Genomic DNA, 20,407 nt, shown 5'->3' on the forward strand with positions numbered 1-20,407 from the left:
ATGAACAGGAACAAGTCTTAGAAATATAATTGTATAAAAGGAAAGTTGCAAAAGAATACATACAGTATACTGTTTGTAAAAACGCATATGTTAGGAAATGTTAGAAAAATCTTTTGAACGTTTTATGAAAACAATGGTATTTATGTTATGTATGCATATGCATATTTCCTAGTTGTACACAATGTGCAGGGAAATGACACATACCAACTTCAGGACAACTCAGGGAGAGCATGAGGACTGACAGAAGTTAGGGCCTTAACTGAACTTGTGACCATGTATGTTATGTCCTTAAACAGGGAGAAAAGGGAGACCTGAAAGGAATCCGGCAATCAATCAATCAATCAATCAATATGTTTCTAATACAATTGTGATTTTGTATGTATTTAAAATATTTTGTTGGTAGTTCTATTTGAAAAATGAAAAGACCTTCAGAAAAGAAAAAAGAAGAGGAAAAAAAAAAAAACCCTCCAAAACAGCTTCGAAAAGATGAAAACCTTTTTCTTTCAATAACTAGAGTCAGGATTCACAAACCAAATCATTTTTTTATGCCTTGCTGTATCTGAAATCTTGATATTTACCAACAACTCAAGAAAAATAGACCTAATTTCCTTATAAGCAATGCTAGTTTTATTTAAGTCTAATAATTGTGTTTAAATAAGGAAGCTGCCAGAATTTATTATGAAGTCCTAAAATCTTAATGATCATGGGTGGCAATCAGAATATCCTAAATTTGTCCGATTTCACCCTAGAAAACAGTTAAAACTTCCTAGAGTGAGGTAATAATTACTAAGACTACACAGTAAAACGTCTGTCCAGTGTTGCTACTAAAACTACCATCCTTAGGGAACGTGGATGTTTGTTTTTTGTTGTGGAATGTCCAAATTCCTGGGTAGCGTGGTTGTTGGACACAATGCAGGAAAAATTGAGATCCTGGAGGATCCTGTTCCCCAACCAGCCCTCTCTTTGGAATGTTTCTGGGCCCTCTGCCCCAGGGAAGTGTGAGCTGGCCTCTTCACTGGGTCCTCGTTTTACTGTGGGCTAGAAAGTTTGCAGAGCCCCTCTGAGTCTGTTTTAATACAGATCTTTGCATCCATCTGCCTGACAGGGGTAACTCCATTTCAAATGTGGATTTGGGAGCAAGGGAGTAGTTGAGTGGGAAGAGGCAAGATGTAGTTGAAAAATTTTTTGGCTTGATTTCATTGTTTTGGCTTGCATATCTTAATGGCAATTACCGCCCAGAGTCAGATGTCCAAAGAATTTATCTTAATGCTTTTCCCTCAAGGCACACACAGCTCAAGGGAAACTGATTTGTAGATTTGCCTCATTTTTATGGTGGACAACCTATGCTTTTTTCACCTGGGACACATAATTCGTTATATACCCTATTAATTTACTTTACGTGATGAGCATTTTAATTGCCTCCTTAGGAGCCCAGGAATTGGATTAGAAGGTGTGATTTTTAAGATAAATAAAGATCATGAATATTTTATTCCCTAACCTTATCTTTCGATAACATTAGCATAGGGGCTGATAAAAGGTCAAAACTAGCAGAAGCCAGAAACTGTTAATGTAGCTAGACCTTTTGAGTGGCTTTCCATTGTATTTGGCTGCCTACTGGGAACTGCATGACGAATTAAGAAGACATTCAATTGTTTTCATTCTACTCTGGAACATTTATTTTTACTGCAAAAATTCCTGATCCTCAAGACTTAGAATATTAAAGTATTTCTTGCTTTCCTGAGAGTAAGCCAATATTGAATTATGCTAATAATGTCTCTATTCAATAAATTGTCAAATAAAATAATATAATTAGAATGCTTAGAGAACCTAAAAATTACTTTTACATAAACAGCCTACATTTCAGCACGCACTGGTTCTTAGCTTTATCCTTTACCCACATATTTCCTCATTTTACCAAAATAGTTCATTATGTTACACATCAGAACGAAATTATTTGAGTTCGTTTTCTCTTCCTTTACTCCCACTTCTTAGGCCAATTAGCCTTACACGAGAGCATTTAAATTCACAAATCAGGCCCTAATTTAGATCCCATGCAAAGCAAGCCCTGTCAGAATAAATAATCTGTGTACATAAAGTCAACTTCCTATCCTTAGTACAAATAGTATTAAAAATTTAGATAATGTTAGAATATACATGGTGAAGGGCACTTGAGAAATTAGTTCTTTCTGTTCTTTCTCCCTCTTCCAGTCCCCCGGAAGAAGTGTTTGGGCTTCCTTTTGGCCATTCAGTAGCCTCAGTATAAGACAGCAGCGCAGACATACACTGGATCCTCTCGTTCTCACTCAATTCAACATCAGTCCTTTCAGCTGCTGTTATTTCGTCCATTTCAGGAAACTTCTACGGAACTCCCAAGCCTCCAGCAGAACCCAGCCCTTTCCAGCCAGATCCAGTTGATCAGGTCCTCTTCGATAATGAGTTTGACACAGAATCCCAAAGAAAACGAACTACATCTGTCAGCAAGATGGAAAGAATGGACAGCTCTCTTCCTGAAGAGGAAGAAGATGAGGACAAGGAAGCAGTTAATGGCAGTGGAACTGCAGGTTTGTAAGCTGGCAAACAACTTCTAACTGATCTTCCAGGGTGACTTGAACATGACACTTAACTGCTAGAAGTCAGATCTCTCCCAAAGCATTGTGTAGAGCGAGTGATGCGATTCTAATTATTTTTAAGAGGTTGTGTGTGGAACGAAGTGCTGTCAACCATCTTAGAAGCTGGAGTGAGGTTGCACCAAGTGGCAGTTTTGCTAAGTCCATAGTAAGCTATCATTAGTATAACATAACACGCCATGATCCCACTGCTGAAAAGATTTGAGGTTCCAAGATGTGAGAATCTGGTTGGCCTATGTCAGACTTTATAGGATACGAACAAAATACAGTTTTAAGATACAGCCTGCAACTAAAAATGCAGAGGGTTAGAAATATGCCAGTCAAAATTATCTGAAAGATTTGTTAGCACTATGTTGAGTTTAAATTCTGAATCACTCAAAAAAAAAAAAATTCCAAACCTGACTTATTTTTCATTAAATGCAAAACCAACAGAAATTTAGTGGTGAAGACCCTTCCTTTGAGTACCCCTAAAAATGTCGTGGTTGCTTAGGAGATTCTTACCCTTCTTCTTCTTCCTCTTCTTCTTCTTTTTTTTTTTAAGATTTTATTTGTTTATTCATGAAAGATGGGGGGGGCAGTAGGGAGAAGCAGACTCCCCACTGAGCAGGGAGCCCAGTGCGGGACTTGATCCCAGGACCCTGGGATCATGACCTGAGCCGAAGGGAGATGTTTAATTGACTGAGCCACCCAGGCACCCCAATTCTTACCCTTCTAATTGAGAGTAGAAGTAGGAAGCTACGGAATCACCACAGAACTAATCTCAGTGCTATTTATTGTAATATGTTTATTCAAAATACTAGAATACAAGTTTGATGAGGGCTGGAAGTTTTGCTTGTTTTGTTCATTGCTATATCCCTTGCACCATAAACAGTGCCTGGCACAAAATAGGAACTAAGAAAATATTTTATTGATACCCAATAAATGAATGAATTTGATCACATCCTCAAATTTGCAGAACCCATTACCATATTATTTTCCCAAAGCATCTGATATTTTCTTTCATCAGCTACTCAAATTTACTATGTATATTGTATTTACTATCTTAATATGTCCATTTGTGTCCTTCTCCAGGGTGTGGGTCCTGTCTTATAGTCCTAACATCTCACATGGTCATGCCACAGGATATGTTTGATGTTAAATTAATTACCCCAGTAGACTTGGGTGTAGAGACTGAAAAAAGGCCTAAAAAGGTTTAGGTGAATTCCTGTCTAATTCTGTAGGGGCTGTTAAGGGAAATCATCATACAGGAGAGCCTTTTGATGTTGATGTCAGCTTTGTCCTCCCACAGAATTAAGTCTGTTAACATTTTTAAATGTTTAAGACTGGGATTAGAAATTATAACGACTTAAATAAAGCTGTATATTCAAAGGAAAAAAAAAAAAAAAGACTGGGATTAGAGACCATGAATCTGTCCCAATGTGGGAATTTGTATATTCTTATTTCGAGGGGGAAAAAAATGTTCTGTTTTTACTTTCTTTTTTTTTTTTTCATACCATCAAGTGCCACCTTTTTTTTTTTTTAAAAAAAAAAAAAAAANGATTTTTATTTATTTATTTGACAGAGATAGAGACAGCCAGCGAGAGAGGGAACACAAGCAGGGGGAGTGGGAGAGGAAGAAGCAGGCTCATAGCGGAGGAGCCTGACGTGGGGCTCGATCCCATAACTCCGGGATCACACCCTGAGCCCAAGGCAGATGCTTAACCGCTGTGCCACCCAGGCGCCCCTCAAGTGCCATCTTTAATGTGTTTTTACTTTCTAATGCGGAACTTCTCAGTGACCCCTGCAGTTCCTTTAGAGGGAACCTCTCTGTGATCTCCGTAGCTTTATGTCATGTAAGCCGGTTGCTAAACCAGATGTTACTTTTTGATGGTAATATTTAAGAGTGTATCCAAGAATGGGAGGCAGTTTGTATGCTACCTCTCGTATGTGGATACTGTAGGACCGTATATTTCTTTGTAAGAGAAAACATTCAGACTGTTTTAACAAAAAAACTATGAAAGTCATGACTAAAAGCCCTGAGTCTTTTCTGAATAAGTATTAACTGTAGTTGTTAACTTATTGAAAGTTACGGAAATGTGCTTTGTGTGTTCCTTTTGGGGACTAGAATTCCTGCCTTGAAAAATCAGAAAATTGTTGGGAATGGAAATGGTGAGGGGATAAAGATTTATTTATATACACAAAAATATGTGTATTATTTTGTATCTTGCCAAAGGATTCCTGTGAGAATGCTAATATGCCCACGTAGGATGACATATGTTATATAATAATGCTAAAAAATTTTTTTCCTAGAGATGGTTGTTACATAAACAGTATTTTCAAGTCATTGGCTATTAAGTGTACTCTTTTACGTAGTCACTTCAAACTGTGTTCAGAAAAGTATGAGAGATCATATAGTTACTTGTGTTTCCCTCCAACATACTTCTGTCCCAAGATTATAACTCCTTTCCAGACTGATTTACACATTGGGTGCCTTTTAATTTCTGTCACATTTATTGCCTGGAGAATGAATCATGTGCTTGTGCTTTATTCTAGCTATGCATTCAACAAATATTTATGGAACACATGCTAGGCTACTAAGTGCTAGGCATTTTCCTAACAGCTAGGAATAAAGCACTGAACAAAACAGACAAAAACTCCTGTCTTCATGAACTTTGCCTTCTAGTGGGAGAGAAAGAATTATCCAACATGAATGAATAGCATATGGTATATTAGAGAGTGCTAACGAGAAAAACAAAGAGGAGGAGAAGGATAAAAAAGTAGTGGTGGGGGGGTGCCTGGGTGGCTCAGTTGGTTAAGCATCTGACTTTGGCTGGGGGTATGAGCCCAGGGTCCCGGGATCAAGCCCCGTGTCGGNAATGGTGAGGGGATAAAGATTTATTTATATACACAAAAATATGTGTATTATTTTGTATCTTGCCAAAGGATTCCTGTGAGAATGCTAATATGCCCACGTAGGATGACATATGTTATATAATAATGCTAAAAATTTTTTTTCCTAGAGATGGTTGTTACATAAACAGTATTTTCAAGTCATTGGCTATTAAGTGTACTCTTTTACGTAGTCACTTCAAACTGTGTTCAGAAAAGTATGAGAGATCATATAGTTACTTGTGTTTCCCTCCAACATACTTCTGTCCCAAGATTATAACTCCTTTCCCGACTGATTTACACATTGGGTGCCTTTTAATTTCTGTCACATTTATTGCCTGGAGAATGAATCANAGTATGAGAGATCATATAGTTACTTGTGTTTCCCTCCAACATACTTCTGTCCCAAGATTATAACTCCTTTCCAGACTGATTTACACATTGGGTGCCTTTTAATTTCTGTCACATTTATTGCCTGGAGAATGAATCATGTGCTTTATTCTAGCTATGCATTCAACAAATATTTATGGAACACATGCTAGGCTACTAAGTGCTAGGCATTTTTCTAACAGCTAGGAATAAAGCACTGAACAAAACAGACAAAAACTCCTGTCTTCATGAACTTTGCCTTCTAGTGGGAGAGAAAGAATTATCCAACATGAATGAATAGCATATGGTATATTAGAGAGTGCTAACGAGAAAAACAAAGAGGAGGAGAAGGATAAAAAAGTAGTGGTGGGGGGGTGCCTGGGTGGCTCAGTTGGTTAAGCATCTGACTTTGGCTGGGGGTATGAGCCCAGGGTCCCGGGATCAAGCCCCGTGTCGAGCTTCCTGCTCAGCGGGAAGCCTGCTTCTCCCTCTCCCTCTGGGCTCGCGCGCGGTCTCTCTCTTTCAAATAAGTAAATAAAATCTTTTTTAAAAAATGTAGTGGTGGCAGAAAAAAAAAAGTAGTGGTGTACAACGTTTGCAATTTTAGATAGAGTGGCAGAAAAGACCTCACTGAGAGGAGGACTTTGAAAGAAGTGATAGTGTAAACTCAAAATATCTGGGAGGAGAACATTCCAGCCAGAGAGAATTTTAAGTACAAATGCCCTGAGGTGGGAGCATGCCTGGAATAGTCAGATAAAGGCAAGGAAACTGGTATAGTTGGATGCGGTGTGGACAATGCATTATATGTGGTTGGAGCAGAGTGATGGAAAGGAATAAAATAATAAGCAATGAGGTCAGTCAGATAATGATGGAGGGGGTGTGGAAATGTATATGACATAGGATCTTATATGTTATTGGAAGAATTTTGCTTTTTAAAAAAAGAATTTTGCTTTTTATTCTGAGATGAGAAATCATTATAGGGTTTTGAGTAGAAGACTATCAAGATAAAACAGATTTTAATATTAAGGCTCATTCTGGCTAGCGAATTGAAAATCGGCAGTAGGAAGGCAGGCCTAAACAGCGATACTAGTTAAGAGGTCATTGCAGTAATTTAAGTGAAAGATAGTGGTTTGGACCTGATGAAAATGTGACAGGGAGTAAGTGGCCTGAGCCAGTAACAGTTGCCGACAGACTGGATTTGAGATTCGAGAGTGCAGAGTCAAAGATCACATCAAGTGTTTGAACTTGCGTATCCAGAAGAATGGAGTCGCCTTCATTGAAATGAGGTAGATTATAAGAGGAGTCCGTTTGGGCTGGAAAAGAGTAGTAGGAACTCCAGTTGGAATATTTAAGCTTGAGATGCTCATTAGACATCCAAATGATGCCTAATGTCTAAAATTTGGTTACTGCTAGGGAATTCACAATTCATGCGCTTCAAATTCCCTAGCAGTAACCAAATTTTAGTGTTCTTACCTACCTTATGGACTCTGGACTCCCAAAGGATTGTAATATCACCAACAGAGAATTATACTTAACAACAGCAAGTCTATTCAGTGTAATTTTTAAAAACTAGTATTCTGTTAAAGGCCTATGTTAAATGTGTGAGACAAGTTGGTATAGCAGTTCAGAGCGTGGACCACCTCGATTTGAATCCTGACTTTGCTGTCGTTAGTATGTGGCCTTGACTCACACACTGAGGAATTAACCTCACTGTGCCTTAGTTTCTTCATCTATAATCTAAAAAACACAAGGGTGATAATAAAGCATCACAGGGCTGCTTTGAGGATCATGGGTTCTTATATGCCAAGTGCTTTAAGTAGAGCCAGGCCCGTGAAAGAACTGTGTAAGCACCCCTACAGACTTCGCTGTCAGTCGCACACTGACTGATACGTATTCACAATATTCCCAATTGATTCTAGTGTTGCTTTTCACTTCTTTCCCAGACTGGCGGCAGCGGTGCTGTACTGGGTTACTGTCACTTAGCAGATGAAAAAAATTCAGTGTGTCTATTTGATACCGCAAAAATGATAGAACGTGGACATAATACACAAGGAAATTTGCGATAAATGTTTGGTGTTTTGTTGGAAACGAGAGCCGTTCGAAGGCAGTGTAACTTTACCCACTTGGCACGCTGTTCTGTGTTCAATGGCAGAAAACAGAGAGAGACATTCTGAGTCATCTGATTGGATAAAGACCATCCCGAGTTATAACCAAACAAATAGCTCCATGGACTTCAGAAATTATATGATGAGAGATGAGAATCTGGAACCACTGCCCAAAAACTGGGAGATGGCTTACACCGACACGGGGCTGGTCTACTTCATCGAGTAAGCAAATGTCTGTCTCTCTCCTAACTCACTCTGTCACTGGGACGCTTGTCTTACCATTTCTTTATCCTCATTCACAAGACTTCCATTTCTTTTGTCTTTCTTTAAGAAGATTTTCATACAAGTAACAGTTGATTCTTAATCTGATGATTTCCCTGGATGATATTTCATTTTTATTTGACTTGGATAAAGGAATCGTGTATTTGATTTCTGGTTTCATAAAAACAGGGAGATTAAAAACAGGTTTATCACCGATCATGAAAAATGTAGGCACGGAGGGTATTTTGGCTTGCTGTGTTTTTAAACTTTCGATAGCTTGTCCAACTTACTGAGCATTTCAAGAACTACCATCCTGTGGAGGGAGTGCGTATTTATTATCTGAGCTGAATATTTTCAGTTCTAGATATATTCAGGCAATATCGTTGAGTAATACAGGAGGGAAATACCACTCAGACTCATTGGTACAATATAAATTGACAAGCCCTAATTTATGAGAAAGCACTATTAATGTAAATATAAATCTATTTATAGAGATATAAAATACCACATGTATTTGATCAACCTAAAATTTTATATGGTTTACGCCAGAGAATAATAATATGCCAATAATTTTTTTGGAAGTTCATTATGCAGCATTTTTATATTCTTATGCAGCTATAATTCTCATCTTTAAAATAATTTGCACAGAGGCAGAATATGAACGTGGTGAAGTTGCAGAATATAACAGGTAAATAGCAATTACAATGTTGAGGACTGGACACTACAGTCACGGAACACGTACTTAAAAATGAATTAGGGGTGGGAGACTTGAACCTGTTTCCTCATTTGGTCCCAAGTTCCACATCCTCCCCATGGAGTGAGCATTTTGCTTTACCAGGTGGGGTTACAGTATTTAAAAGACCTAGATTTTGTGTGCATTGTCTTCTTTTTACCATACACGGTACGTTATTGGTTATATTATACACGTGCATAAACATGAATGACAAGGATTATGCAAAACAGACAAAATCAGGTAGAGTCTTCTTCATGGACAATTTAAGGGCTTGTTCAAAAGTAATTTAGACTTTTGACTTTCATTCTGATTTTAGTACTAAATCCCCAAGTAAGATTTAGAGTCATTAGAAGTGGCTGGAGTATCGTCAGAAGCAGAGTATGAGACAGTGAACCTGACAGTACTTTATCCTATGAATGAGGATAAGTTAGTAAATTATAGAGAGAGGAGAGAATTTATAAAAGAAATGCCTTTATAGTTGAACATTATTAAAATGCAGTAAAGACCTAGATATAAGACCTGAAGCCATAAACCTCCTAAAAGAAAACACAGGGGCAAAATTTCATGGCATTGCATTTGGCAAGGACTTCTCGGATATGACACAGAAACTACAGGCAACAAAAACAAAAATAGACAAACGGGACTTCATGAAACTTAAAAAACTGTGCAGCAAAGGGAAGCAGTCAACGAGTGGAAAAACAATGTGCAGAATAGGAGCAAATATTTGCAAACCCATATCTGATAAGGGGTTCTTAACCACGGTATAGCTGAATAGTATTTGCTGCGGTAGCTGATGTATCTATGTTACTACCGCTGTTAAACCACGCATCTAGAAGACAATGAGTCGGTAGCCTTTAGCTATCATGTTTAGCGTATGGCCCCTATGGGCATTTCTCTACCTTGGGAAATATTGGGCAAAATCCTAGCAGATTGTGTACGTCTGCTAATTTAGCAAGAGAAATTTTGGATCATTGGAGCCAAAGTTAAGCTTTTCACACGTAGCAGTTTTGAATTTGGTTTAGCAAGATACGTATGTGATTTTCCCCCTTACAGCCTACATGCTGCTAAGCCTCTTTGGAGTCCTGATCCTTTTCATGTTGCTAAAATCGATTTAACTGGCTTGCGTGTGGAGAAATTATCTCTTTGACAGAATGGATAACGCAGACCTTCTAGAAACAACCCCAGTTTCTCCTATTCAGATTATCCGATATTCAGCATACGGAAGCGTTTCTACCACAGTCTGCCAGCTAGTATCACACCTGGCAAAGTTTAAGAAGGGGTTGCGTGGCCTGAAGTAGCTTAGGAGGTAGAAAAGGCATAGAAGGTATGATGAATTCCCTGAAAGCATTGGCTTATTCCTAAGAGTAATTAATATAAAGATTGGGGATTTTATCTCACGATAAAAACACCAATGAATGATATTTTGTTCACATTGTTATTCTCACACTACTCTGATAATAACTTTAATTTACATTTTGTTGTCTTCGGTATATTTCCTCCATGGTGTTTTCCTTCTTTAATATCCTCATATTTCAGATGTTTGCACTCTATCACTGTCTACTCAGCAGTGTGATGGCTTTGTTTTAGCACTGGTATCTACTGCAAGGTGACACTGCTCCTTGGAAACTTCTCTGGCCTGCTTCATAAAAAGGAGTGTGCGTGAGGGGTGGAGAGGGGGTCCTTTGGTTTGCCTCCTTTTTTCTATTCAGTATATGATCCATAGTTTGTAGAGTAGACTAACTGTACCCATCATTTTTACTTGCATCCCGCAGAAATAGATACTTGAAAACCTTTTATTTTATGAAACTCTTTCATTTTCAAGAACCCTCATGAGAGCAGAGGAATCTGTCTGTTGCCTATATCCCTATATCCCTGGTCATCAGCACAGTGCCATATATCGCAGGGATGCAAGAAATAGCGTGTGTTTTGAAGAGAGGGAGGAAGGAATTCAGGCAGCACCAAACAAGGTGTTCAAGGCAGCTTTTCCAACTGGATAATGCACAGTATGGGGCCATGTGCCCACCCTTCGAAATATTTTTGACTGTTTAAGTCAGTATCTGTTATTCTGCACTTAGCATTTTACCCCTTCCCTAGAGTCTTTCTCAAATTAGTGCCTCTAGCATTACCTTCCCTCTATGGCAGTTTTGAAGGAGCAGCCTGAGAACAACAGGATTATTGAATCAGAGAGTCCGTAGGACATAAATGTGCAAACATCATATGCCTTCCAGTCACTTTTAATCTTTGCTTTTGAAATACTTTCCTCCCTCTTTATTTGACGGTTTCTAATTGAAATCTTTATTCTGCAGCCATAATACCAAGACAACCACCTGGCTGGATCCTCGTCTTTGTAAGAAAGCCAAGGCCCCCGAAGACTGTGAAGATGGAGGTAGAGATTCAGAAATCTTTTATACTGTATTTATTCACTTAATCCCTTCTTGCTCTTCTTGCTTAGATAGTGAGTTTTCCAAAAACCCTAAACAAACCATAATGTGCATAAGCTCGTAAGCAGTGGGTGGGTATCATATTCAACTGACTCTGATAATTATGTCATTGCGCCTAATTTTATGAGAGACTTTATTTCTCTCTTTTTGAGAATTATACAATGAAATGCTTGTTAAAAGTCTTTAGAAAAATAAATTGCCCTTTTGCACGTTTGTTTTAAAGATGAAGTTTTCAAATTTCTAAATAAATATTTTAATACATGAGATACATTCTTAACCACAGGGTAGCCTCATCATGGCTGTTGAAACTTCAAAAATATATTTAATTTAGTTTCACTAGGACAGGTGTGCTAGTATTTATGGCTAATCTTTCATTTAGAGCATTAGTAGAAACTCCGTGAAAGTCTCTAATATATCCCACCCCCAACCCCTATCCACACACAATTTTTACTACTTAGTAGAAAAATTTCTCTAAGAATTCTTAGGTAATAATGCTTGTCTATCTTATATATTATACAGTTTTTAATAGTATAGTCTTGCACATAAATGTAGACTTTACCCCAACCAAAATTGTTTGCTGTGCCTTCTTGAATACAGAGTGAAGATGAATAAAATCTGCATTCATTTTCTATCACTGCATCAGAAGTTATTTACCTTGGTTAAAAAATGAATGGCTGCAAATGAGTTTCAGATAGTCTGCCTATAGATTGAACTCCATCTATTAAAAAAATTAAACAATTTACACATTTTGTAAATATTTACACATTTTGTAAATATTGCATGATTGCAATATTAAGAATTTTTCTAGGAACAACCAATTGAAAAATGGAATTGTTTTAAAATTGTTTCCAATGATATTAAAAAAAAAATTAGATACCTTGGGGCAAATCTATGGAAAGATGCACAAGATACACTGAAAACTACAAAATATCCCTGAAGAAATTAATGAAGACTTGAAATAATTGAGGAGATACACTGTGTTCACAGATTGAATGACACAGTATTGTTAATGATGCTCATTTTCCTTAAATTGATATCTCGATTTCATCTAATTCCAAAGTCCTCCAACTCGGTCTTGAAGAAATTGACGAGCCAGTTCTAAAATATATATAGCTTCACCCTATGACTCAGCAATTGCCCTACTGGGTATTTACCCCATAGATACAGACGTAGTGAAGAGAAGGGCCGTATGCACCCCAGTGTTCATAGCAGCAATGTCCACAATAGCTAAGCTGTGGAAGAAGCTGAGATGCCCTTCAGCAGACAAATGGATAAAGAAGATGTGGTCCATATATACAATGGAGTATTACTCAGCCATCAGAAAGAACGATTACACTACATTTGCAGCAACGTGGACGGGACTGGAGGAGATTATGCTAAGTGAAATAAGTCAAGCAGAGAAAGACAATTATCATATGGTTTCACTCCTTTATGGAACATAAGGAATAGCAGGGAGATCGTTAGGAGAAGGAAGGGAATAATGAAGGGGGGGTAACCAGAAGGGGAAATGAACCACGAGAGACTATGGACTCTGGGAAACAAACTGAGGGTTTTAGAGGGGAGGGGGTGGGGGAATGGGCTAGCCCAGTGATGGGTATTAAGGAGGGCACGTATTGCATGGAACACTGGGTGTTATACGCAAACAATGAATCATGGAACACTACATCAAACACTAATGATGTACTGTATGGTGACTAACATATAATAAAAAAAAAAGTTAAAAAAAATAAATAAAATATATATAGCTCCAATTAGCCAGATAATCTTTTAAAAGGACAGAGGCAAAGGACATAAGCTACCAGGTTTGAAGAGTTTCTATAAAGCTCAATAACCAAGACAGTGTGGCACTGACGTAAGGATAGACAAGCAGATCTCTGGAACCGAGTAGGGAATCCAGAAATAGATGCACACATACGTGAGCACTTAATCTACAGCCAAGGTGCCAAATCAATTCAATGAGAGGCAGAGGATCTTTAACGAATGGTGCTGGAAAACTGGATGGATGATCATAAGGAAACACGAACTTCAGCTGTATCTCACTCCATACACAGAAATTAATTTCAGGCGGATCAAAGACCTAACCATAAAAGCTAGAACCCTCAGGCTTTTAGAGGAAAATTTAGGAGAATATCTTCATAATTTCAGGATTGGCAAAGATTTCTTGGGCCACAAAAAGTATGAGCCGTGAAAGAAAAACTTGATAAATTGGACTTCATAAAAATTTTAAATTATTATTCATCAAAAGGCACCATTAAGAAAATGAATAGACAAAGTCGCAGGCTCTGCAATATGTATCCAACAAAGGAATTATATCCTGAATCTATAAAGAATGGTTATAACTCAATAAGAAGACAAGCAACCAGATTTTTAAATGGGCAAAATATTTAAACAGGCATTTCACCAAAGAAGATCTACAAATGCCCAATAACCACTAGAAAAGATACTTAACATCATTAGTCATTGTGGAAGTGCGAATTAAAACCGCTTTCTATCCACTAGAATGACTATAATCAGAAAAGACAGATAATAACAAATGTCGGTGAGGATGAGAAGAAATGGTAACCCTGGTACGGTGCTGGGCAGAATGTAAGATGGTACAGCTGCTTTGGAAAGCAGTTTGGCAGTTTCTTACAAGGTTAAATACAAATTTACTGTTTCACCTAACAGTTCCACTCCTAGTCGTCTACCCAAAAGTAATGAAAACCTATGTCCACACAAGACTTGCCTGTAAATATTCATGGTACCACTAGTCATAATAGCCCCGAAGTGGAAACAATTCAAATGTCCACCAACTAATGAATGGACAAATAAAATGTGTAATCATCCAGTAGAATACTATTCAGCAATAAAAAGGAAGGAAATAGTATACATACTACATACTACATGAGCCAATCTCAGCATGTTGTGCTGAGTGACAGACGCTAGACATAAAAGACCACTACCACAGGATTCCATTTATATGAAGTGTCTGGAATAGGCAAATCTATAGAGACAGAAAGTGGATCAGTGGTGGTAGCCCAGTGGTGAGGATGGGAATAGAGATTAAATAGCATGAGGGGTCTTATTGGGGCGATGGAAACATTCTAAAACTGGATTGTGGTGTTGGTTGCCCAACCATGTTCCCAAAACTCCCAAAAGACTCCACCTGAATGATCACGACAGCCGTATTTGTAACTCAGACCTGGAGACATTCCAAATACCCATCAGCAGAAGAATGGATAAACAATTTTTGGTATATTCATGCAGTGAAATACTACTCATCATTAAAAAGAAAAAAAACTATTGATAACACTCAACATTCTCAGAAACTTGTTGAATGGAAGAAGCCAGACACAAAAGAATGGGTACTCGCTTATCCGTTTATCAAAGTCTGAGAACAGGCAGACTCGTCTATGCTGATAGAAGTTTTGGAAGATGAGGCAAGGAATGGGGAAGTGGGTATATTGAAATAACTCTCTGGAATGATGAGTATGTTCTCCACCTCGTTTGGGGTGGTGGTTAGGAAGGCACATGCAATTGCCCAAACTCCTTTCTTTATAACTGAACGAGCACTTAAAATCTCTGTATTTTGTTGGATGTTAATAACATAGTGCCCTTGTCTATAAGGCTTTCAGCAGTAAGTTCCGGATGGTGAAATCAGCTGCCGTAAAGGTAAACTAGAGTATGTAATACCAGAGAGTTTGACTTTGTAAAGCCTGTGAATGTGGTGTTAGTCTTCTCCGGCACATCTCTTGCTGGTCTTCATGCCTTTTCCTGTGTACTGATTGTTGCAGTTCAGTTCTCTGCCTTTTCCTGTTTTCCCTTGTAGAATGTATTTATTGTCAGAGCTCTAACTATTAATTTACTACAGCTGGCCCCCTTTTTGAATATCTAGTATTGTTCTGTTTTGAATTCTAGTTCTGTTTTCCTACTGCATTTGAGACTTTTTGATTTTTTGATTTTTATTTATTAATTTTAAAACATAATTTGTATTAACTTCATCTCCATAAACCANTAACTTGATCTCCATAAACCAAAAACACAGACTTTTTAAAAAAATTCCCTAGTAGCACTTCTAATATACATATTTAAAACTAAACTGACATCTTTCTCCTGAAGTCACCCCATCCCCATCCCTCTCTGTCATAGGTACAATGCTTGGAGTCCTCTGGGCCGGTTGATTGGAGGCATATTTGCTTCTTCCTCTCCTTGCTCTATTCCCTATACAGTTCCCAATCCCTGTTGCTTTTTCTTTTTTCCATATTTTGCCAATATATTATTATGAAAATTTTCCAATTTATAGAAAAACTGAAAGAATTTTACAGTGCTTTGGCCACCACCGAGATACTACAATGAACATTTTGCCATTCTGGCTTTTTCACGTAGCTGTCTGTCCATATGCTTTTATATCTTTTAGATCTTTCTTCTTTTGTATCTTCCTCCATCCCTCCAGTCACTGCAAACTTGAATTATTCTTGGTCCTCTTGTCCTGCAGTTATTTCTCCTCCTCCAGTGTGTTTTTTATGCTACTGATCTCCGAAATGCTGATGCTCATATTATCTGTTGGTGTACAGGAAGAAAATGTTAGAACTTATTTTTCATAATGTTCTTACCGGGGGAAAGAAAGTTTCTCTACCACTTCACATACAGGTTGGCAACGCGGTCTCTCTCGTTCTCTGTGATCACAGACAGTACCCGGACTGGCTTGAGCACCATTACTTCTGGCAAGGGCACTATAAAGTTTTACAGTTTGCTTGTGCCCAGTTAAGGGGATATATAGACTTTGCTATTTTGTTTTTAATCCACATAAAAAGATTTCCACAAAGATATCACCTGTTGAAGATAATACAAATATGTGAGCCCAAACGAACAGTGAGTTAACAACAGAGCTGATACTTTCTAAAACTCATGTGAGCTTTTTAAAACCACATTGAGGTAAAATTGTGATAATTATTCATTTAATCTTTATCTCCTTTTTTTTCTGTTTTGTGTCTGCTTTATTATGTACATATTAGTAGTGTGGGACATATATGTTTATGAATAAACCTCTTGGAAGTACATGTTAAATGTTTTGCTGATAAGGCTACACGATCAAAAACCTTTGGCTGCCTTGGCTGTGAATCTTTCTAGAATATAACTGCCTGATACCTCTCCCTTGCTCAGATACCTGTAATAGCTCCCTACAGAATAAAGTCTAGTTTACAATTGAACTGTATTCTGTATTTCTTTTTCAAAGTATTTTCTTTCTTTTCTTTTTTTTTCCAAGTATTTTCATGTCCCAAGTATGACGTCATTTTTGTCTTTGCCTCTGTCACGTGCCCATCTCTTTGGCCAGGAACAAGCCTCACTCCCTGTGTTCACCTGGCTCAGACCTACTTATCCTCCTAAGCTCAGTTCCAGAACCTAATTCCTTTGTCACCTCCTCTGTCACTCTTTGCAGGTCAGAATTAGGTGTTCTCTTCTCTGTGCTCACCGGTCCCATGTGACATATTTCTACTAGAGCGTGCATTACATTGCCGTGTAACTGGATACATATACTCTGTAAGAGCAATGATGTCTTACTCATTTATGTATCCCTTCAGTAGAGGCTTAAACGTTTGGAAGGAGGGGAGAAGGAAAAGAAGGAAGGAGAGAAGCTACTTTCTCCCCCAGATTATTTCAGTCTCCTTCTTGAAAAATTTTTTTAATCTCTATGAAGTTCTGGGCAGAGGCCATGAGTAGTAAGTCTGTCTTCATTCACTTGCTGGGAGTCGATAGAGAAATAAGACCCAGGAAACAGTGTTGGGGTGGAAGACTAGCTGGCGAGTGAACATGGCTCCGGCTCCGCATCCACACGGCCGTGCTGCTATTTGACCCCTGTAGGAAGCAGCCGTCAGCACTCCGTCTCTGGCCTCTGATCAGCGGGGCCTCCTCCCCTAAGGCAGACATGGCAACTCAGACCAGACCTCACTCTGCAGGCAGGCCGCCGTCCAGAACAGCGAAGGAACTCAAGGGGCCCTGAGCCAAGCGTACCGAATTCATTTTTAAAACCCTCCAGTCAGATAAGATAGCCTTTCTTCCTTGGAGAAGAAAGGAAAAGGGCTCAGAGAAACTAGAATGTTTCTCCCATTCTTTCCCCTCTATAGAAGTTTGAAAACTTGGATGAGTGTGCCTAATGCTCTTTACATTGAAGGTGACAATAGGTCTTAGTTGGCCCAGGACCAACCCAGCTTATTCCTTTTGTCCCAGCATAATGAATAATAGTGTCCCCTTTTACTCTCAAAAGTAGACAATACATTACATGGTCATCCTAATTATATCTTTCTTAAGATAGGGCAACCACAGATGCATTTTGTATTCTAAGAATGTTTAGAACTTTTTGATAGAAGGGCTACTCTCCATTCCCACACTTGGTATGCCTTCCTCATATCACCTGTACCTACCTGGGGGAACCCCACAGTTTAGGCCCCTGAGTCTATTTGTTTGATACTCCGCCAACTGTTACCACTTCTGTGCACTTGGTCTCCTTCCTGAATGGGGGAAATGGCCCCACGACACACTATTTCCCACCACACTAAATCTGACTTACACTGGTGTTCTCCACAGTGCTTTACAGAGATGATACTCAATAAGGGATAATAATAATGAAGATATTTAAACTATAAGTTTTTGTAGTTTAAGTTGCTTATCACTTGCATCCTGCTAAACATTTAAGATCTTCTAGAAAAACCTTAGTTTCTAAAACTTGCCCTTTTCCTTCCTAGTCTTCTGATACTCAGAACCCAACTGTATCTTGATGCTGCATCCAATGTTTTAATTGATCTACATATCATCTTCATTCAAATAAAATAAGTAGCGTTTTGGTTCAATAGTTATCTTAAAAATGCAACGTCAGGAATCCATTTTATACCCAACTCACCTCCTTTACGGTAAAAGATTACATTTTTACTCAAGGCTAAAAAGTATTAAATATTGATGTTATTGTGGAGCTTAGAGAATGATAAAAAAGAATTATCAACTGACTAAACGCTCCCCATGAGAAAGCAATTGCAATTCATATATTTAAATAAAAAGAATATTATCTGGGCAAGAGGACACAAAGATAAATTCATGGGCTGTAGAACCAACCAGCTGCTTGATATTGGCAGAAATGGCTTTTCCTTTTGAATCAGCTTTTGGGGAGAATGCTTTGGCTTCTAGCCCAGAAAGGTATGGTTAGGTCTTTGCTCTCCCAATAGTAGGTAAATACGTGTTCTCTTGACCCTACTCCTGCCAGTTCTCAACTATCTTTTTCACAACCAAGTTTCAAAAAAAAAAGTCATCACTTCTTAAGGACTCCACCTCCTGTCTTCCTTTCCTTTACTACAATATGCTAACTTCCGCCCCTACCTTTTCAGTGAAAGTGCTTGTTTTAAGGTCATGGGTAGCCCCCTGATTGCCAGATTGGATGGTCTCTTTTCAGCCCTTTGGTTCTGACCGCTCTACGGAGCACGTATTAGTGTTCACCATGCTCTCCTCCCCTATCTTCTTTGACACCCTTCCTCCTGACTATTCTTACTTTCTCCATCTGCTCCTTAAGTTGTGACTATTCCTGAGGTTTTGTTCTCTACCTTGTTCTGTTCACAATTTATCCAGGTAATTCTGTCTGCTGCCGTGGCTTTTTTTTTTTAAGATTTCATTTATTTATCTGAGAGAGAGGCAGAAGGAGAGGGAGAAGCAGACTCCCTGCATGCAGGACTCGATCTCGGGACCTGGAGTTCATGACCTGAGCCAAAGGCAGATGCTTAACGTACTGAGCCACCCAGGCACCGCTGCCGTGGCTTTTAAATGCCGTGTCTCCCAAATCCTTATCTTCCCACATTTCTCTTTTGAGGACCAGGTTTCTATTTCCATGAAATTGTGAGATGTCTCTGCCAGGATGTTCCATAGGCCCCTCGGATGTGTTACCTTCCAAACTGAGCTCAGTCTTCTGTATTCCCTCCCTTTCTGCCCTCAACAGTGATGTCACGTCCTCCCAGTTCATGGAGCTCCAACCGGTTCCCATCCTCAACTTTGTCCTGACTGTATCCTCTTCATTTTGTTCCATCAGTTCTGACTTTTAAATGCCTGCCATCTCTTGAGTGTCCACTGGTGCCGAGGACTGTACTAGGCACTTTTTATATATTATTTGTCCTCTAAATGCCTCTAAATCCAAATTAATAACTGCTTTCCTATTCCCACAGCTATTCTCATGGTAGGTATTCAATCAGTATTTGATAATGTATCTGTTTCATGCCAGCAGAGCCAGTAACCTGGGGATCATCTTTTCCTCCTCTCTTCCTACTTCAATCTTCATGGTCATCACTGAGCCCTGTTACTCTGACTTCTATAAACATTCTTTCTCTCCAATCCATCTACCACTGCCTTAGTTCCAGCCTTCGTGACTCCCTATCTAGGCTATTACCCATTTTCTTATTTGTCTGTCTTTATTCTCCATGCCATCTATTCCATCCTCCATTACTCCTGCCCATATTCTTTCTCCAATATAAATTTAATTTTGCCTTTGTCCAGCATAATCAGTTCCATTGTCATCTAAATAGAGATCACAGTCCTGACCACGGCACTCAAGAAATGTGATTTGGTGCTTGCTTATAAGATAAGCACCTTGCATACCACCTTCACTCCAGTCTTACCAAATTATTTGTAATTACTGAAAAGGCCACCCATTCTTAAACCCTCAGTGCTCTTCGACCTATTGGAATGGCCCCCTTCTCCCCTATTTCCAAATCATCCTTTAAGACTGCTCAAACATCACCCTCTTGTAGAAGCTTTCTTGATAGTTTACCATGCAATTGATGTCATTCCTCTGCACACCACCACCCCCAAAAACTGGTGTTTATCTTTGTTATGTAATTTATCTTTTCTGCCTTTCTGCTTAGCTGTGAACTTTTTGAGGTCAAGAACTATGTTGTGTTTCTAATTATTTTTGCATAAGGAAGAAGAAAAGAGGAGTAAGAGAGGGAAAGGAAAAAAGGGAAGGAAGCCAGTGAGTTAATTGACCCATTG

General features: G+C 38.7%; 1 protein-coding gene across 1 annotated transcript in view; it reads left to right on the plus strand.

Moving 5' to 3' along the window:
• MAGI3 (membrane associated guanylate kinase, WW and PDZ domain containing 3) overlaps nt 1-20,407 on the plus strand; it is a 242,410-nt gene that overhangs the window by 166,083 nt on the left and 55,920 nt on the right. Inside the window, exons 4-6 of the mRNA XM_002918254.4 lie at nt 2,352-2,561; nt 8,017-8,191; nt 11,270-11,349. Of these exons, the coding sequence (XP_002918300.1) occupies nt 2,352-2,561; nt 8,017-8,191; nt 11,270-11,349 (465 nt within the window). The remainder of the gene's footprint in view (nt 1-2,351; nt 2,562-8,016; nt 8,192-11,269; nt 11,350-20,407) is intronic.

This window comes from Ailuropoda melanoleuca, chromosome 2 (assembly GCF_002007445.2).
Source record: "Ailuropoda melanoleuca isolate Jingjing chromosome 2, ASM200744v2, whole genome shotgun sequence".
Taxonomy (NCBI): Eukaryota; Metazoa; Chordata; class Mammalia; order Carnivora; family Ursidae; genus Ailuropoda; species Ailuropoda melanoleuca.